General features: G+C 53.0%; 1 protein-coding gene across 1 annotated transcript; it reads left to right on the top strand.

Moving 5' to 3' along the window:
* On the top strand, positions 1–2938 carry LOC136451449 (protein indeterminate-domain 7-like). Its single transcript, XM_066452151.1, has 3 exons — positions 1–1049; positions 1190–1589; positions 1717–2938. The coding sequence occupies exons 1-3, from the start codon at positions 860–862 to the stop codon at positions 2627–2629; spliced, it is 1503 nt and encodes a 500-aa protein (XP_066308248.1). The 5' UTR covers positions 1–859; the 3' UTR covers positions 2630–2938.
* Positions 2939–4067: the final 1129 nt, after the last annotated feature.

Here is a 4067-nt window from a genome sequence, read left to right as displayed (position 1 = left end):
TCCCCGTGTGTGCTAGCTAGCCGCTGTTTGCTTCCGGACTGAGGGCAGTGACGAGCGAGTGTACCCAACGCCGGCGGACCGGTGTGATTGCGGGTATCGATCGGGTGGACGATTGCACAATAGCTTTTTGCCTTGTGCTTCCCCCCTCATCCTCTCCTTCCCTCCCCTCTCAGCTCTCTCTTGCCTTCCTTTCTCCTCCCTCTGGACTCTCTCTAAAAGCCTCCAGCTAGCTATCAAACCCTAGCACGCACCGCGCAGCAGAGGTTCCATCGTCTTCTTCCTCCAGTCTGATCGATCAGCTTAACCAGCTGAGGCAGCGGGCGAGCTCCGGTCCACTTCCCCCCATCCATGGACGGCGCCAATTAATTCCACGGCACCGTGGTGGTACTAGCACGACGTACCAGCAAGTCGTCCCCTCGAGATTCAAGGAGAGGAGAGGAGAGGATAGCTTAGCTTAGCTTAGCTGCTGCCTAGGTGTCCTTCCGTCCCCAGTCCGGCAGTCCCGAGCTGAGTCCCCACTGCTGCAGCTGCTGCTGGAGCAGGACAGGCACTAGCTGATCTGGGTGCAACTGCAAGTACCACCACCACCACCACGCACCACTGCACATGATCAGGTCGCCCAAAGCTGCCCGCCCGTGAGATCTTGTCCTGCTGCTGCCTGTTCCGCTTCAATTCTGACACCCCAAGCAGGGTAGCCCTCCTGCATGCGGGCGCGCCAGCTGATCTGATCCACCACCACTCATCGTCATCCGCAGAAGCAAGCAGCTAGCTTAGCTGGTACTGGTATAGGTGAGCATCATCATCAGGAAGGAGCAAGCAGCAAGCAGCTGGAGATATATCTTATCGATCGAGCGGGGAGATGATGCTCAAGGATCTGGCAGCAATTCAGCAGCACCAGCACCAGCACCAGCACCAGCACCAGCAGCTGGCCGCCGCCGCCGACGAGAACATGTCTAACCTGACCTCCGCCAGCGGTGACCAGGCCAGCGTCTCGTCTCACCCCGCCCCGCCTCCCGCCAAGAAGAAGCGCAGCCTCCCCGGGAATCCAGGTCAGCCATACCCCGATCTATCTATCGATTCAGTAATTCATGCACCTACCATGGTTTCCGTCTCGATCGATGCATGTGATGGATCGACGACTGTGCTCACCTGAATTTGCTGTCTATCTATCCATCGGATTCGGCCGCAGACCCAGACGCGGAGGTCATCGCGCTGTCGCCGCGGACGCTGATGGCGACGAACCGCTACGTGTGCGAGGTGTGCGGCAAGGGGTTCCAGCGTGACCAGAACCTGCAGCTCCACCGGCGCGGCCACAACCTCCCCTGGAAGCTCAAGCAGCGCAACCCCAAGGAGGTGGTGCGCAAGAAGGTGTACGTGTGCCCGGAGCCCGGCTGCGTGCACCACGACCCGGCGCGCGCCCTCGGCGACCTCACCGGCGTCAAGAAGCACTTCAGCCGCAAGCACGGCGAGAAGAAGTGGAAGTGCGACCGCTGCGCCAAGCGCTACGCCGTGCACTCCGACTGGAAGGCGCACTCCAAGGTGTGCGGCACGCGCGAGTACCGATGTGACTGCGGCACTCTTTTCTCAAGGTTCCCTTCCCTTCCCTTGCCTTCAGCCTTCCCGCGTCGTCCATGGCCATGGTCCTCCCTATCTATCTGCCTTCACGGTGCTTGCAATTAATGAAATGATCCATGTGCATGGTCGCGTCGCGTGCAGGAGGGACAGCTTCATCACGCACAGGGCCTTCTGCGACGCGCTCGCGGAGGAGAGCGCGAGGGCGGTGACCGCGGCGGCGGAAGTCGTCGCGAGCCAGCACCACCCGGGGATGCTCTTCTCGCAGGCCGCCGGTGGCGGCGGCGACGGCAGCGCGGGGTTGCACCTGCCGCCGGGCGTGCTGGACCCATCGCAGACGCTGGGCGGCGGGCACGGCATGTCCTTGCAAGAGCTGTGCCACAAGAGGGAGCAGCAACAGCAGCAGCAGTTCGCCCCGTCGTCGTGGCTCACGGCGCACCATCAGCAGGAGCTAGAGCTTCCCGGCGCAGGCAACTCGGCCCTGTTCGGATCGGCGAGGCCGCTAGACCAGCAGGACTACTTGGGGAGCTCCACGCCGGCGGAGAGCACGGCAGGCCTCAGCGGCTTCATCGGGTTCTCGCCGTCCGCCGCTGGTGGAGGGGCGGCCTCGGCGCACATGTCAGCGACCGCGCTGCTGCAGAAGGCTGCACAGATGGGTGCAACGCTGAGCCGGCCGTCGAACCAGGGACAGATGGCGAGCACTCACAGCAGCACCACCACCACCAATGCTGGCACTGGCGCTGCCAACGCGGCAGCAGCTGCTGCTGCAAGCAACATGCCTGGCACTGGCGCTGGTGCCCTCGGCTTCGGGGCACCTCATCACTTTGGAGCGGAGGAGAGGACCACCAGGGCTGATCATCGCGACGCCGGCAACGGCGGCAATGCCGCCGCCGGAGGCGGCAACGAAGGCCTCACCAGGGACTTCTTGGGGCTGAGAGCCTTCTCCCACGGTGACATACTCAGCATGGCCGACTTCGACCCCTGCATGTCGTCGGCCTCGTCGGCGGCGTACGAGCAAGGGCACCACCACCAGAGCAGCAAGCAGTGGCATGTCTAGACATCATCGTCAGTACAATACAATCCCATATATAGCTAGCACGCCGCCATGGATGAGCTATATCCTGAATGAGCTGCAGCACGTACACGCATGCATGGACTTTGCTCGATCAAATTGGGTAAGTCGGATCATCGATCGAATCCAGTTCACTTTTTTGCTTGGCACACTTATTTTGATACAATGTTCATTTGGGGGGTATGGGCATTTCAATTCTTATATATAAACTTCATTCAAGGTGGAATATGTATATGGAGGACTTGCAAATGTTTTTGCTATTATATCATATATAGTCAACAATTCATGTTCTTAGCCCGAATATATATCTATTTGTAGTCATCAGTATGTAGCTACTACTTAATCTGTAAGCCTTGTAATTTGTACGAGAAGCTCTACTACGCAAATTCACTCTTTACTGGATAACTCTCTCATGATATGCTGCTATGTGTACCTGATAAAAAAGACGTTCAAGTCCCCTCCATTTTTGAAGTTTTATTTGAAATGATTTGAAGTTACGCATGAAATTGAACCCGTTATAGGCCGTATAAGTTAAATTAATTAATGAAGAAAATGTGATATAGTGACAGCTAGAGTTTTCTTTTTAAGAAATTAGCAGTTAAGAAATCTGAAGTTTGCTTATTCATGGATTTTTATGGTATATGTACCATTGTAAGAAAAATAAACCGTCGCAGGAGTATCCTAACTACTCATAAACATGTATCAGTGTGAATTTGCATATCAATATTTCTGATCGCATTTTCTTGTATGAATGTACTCCATCTATTTCTTTTACTTTTTAATAAACATATTGGTAATCTTGGATATAATTTTGTTCGCTATTTATAACTATTGTCACATTGGATATGGACCGTCAGAGATATGTAGTTTGTGCATGATATGTACTGTAAGTTGTCACCACTGTGAGTTGAGTGTAATATTGCTTTCTTTTCTGTAAATAGATGGAATGACAACTTAACCTTTGATTACACAATTAAGCTTATATTAAGACGCCTTGATGCAGCAGGCACATTACTTTTTTTATATATACACAGTCACACAGACAGTAGTATATATTCCTTCTGCAGAATGCCAGAAAACCATATTCTTTTTGAAAAACAGAAAAACCAATTCTCCACAGTTTTAATTTTGTGCTCCATTACTGCATTAGTGGTAGCTGAGACATTGAACACCTTGACAGCATATAAAGTTGTTGTCCCATTGTTAATTAGCAAGAATAAATATGCTACAGAGACACATCTCTGCTCCATTGATCTCTTCCATGAGAGTATGTCTATGTCCTCACGGCACAGAAAAAAGCTAGCACCCCGTTGAATAGTATAAAATATATTATCGTTGGTGAAATGGAATGGGCATTGTATTAGTTAACTGTAGTGTATGTACTAGCTATATAGCTTACACTTTTTTCCCTTAAGCAAGCAAG

This window comes from Miscanthus floridulus, chromosome 5, assembly GCF_019320115.1.
Source record: "Miscanthus floridulus cultivar M001 chromosome 5, ASM1932011v1, whole genome shotgun sequence".
Classification (NCBI taxonomy): Eukaryota; Viridiplantae; Streptophyta; class Magnoliopsida; order Poales; family Poaceae; genus Miscanthus; species Miscanthus floridulus.
This window is presented reverse-complemented; position numbering and strand designations above follow the sequence as displayed.

Bases quoted from the DNA above. Each gene is read 5' to 3' on its own strand.
- LOC136451449 (XM_066452151.1), top strand. From the start codon at position 860: ATGATGCTCAAGGATCTGGCAGCAATTCAGCAGCACCAGCACCAGCAC. The intron at 1,050-1,189 runs GTCAGCCATACC...ATTCGGCCGCAG, and splicing joins CAGCCTCCCCGGGAATCCAG to ACCCAGACGCGGAGGTCATC. The intron at 1,590-1,716 runs GTTCCCTTCCCT...CGTCGCGTGCAG, and splicing joins TGCGGCACTCTTTTCTCAAG to GAGGGACAGCTTCATCACGC.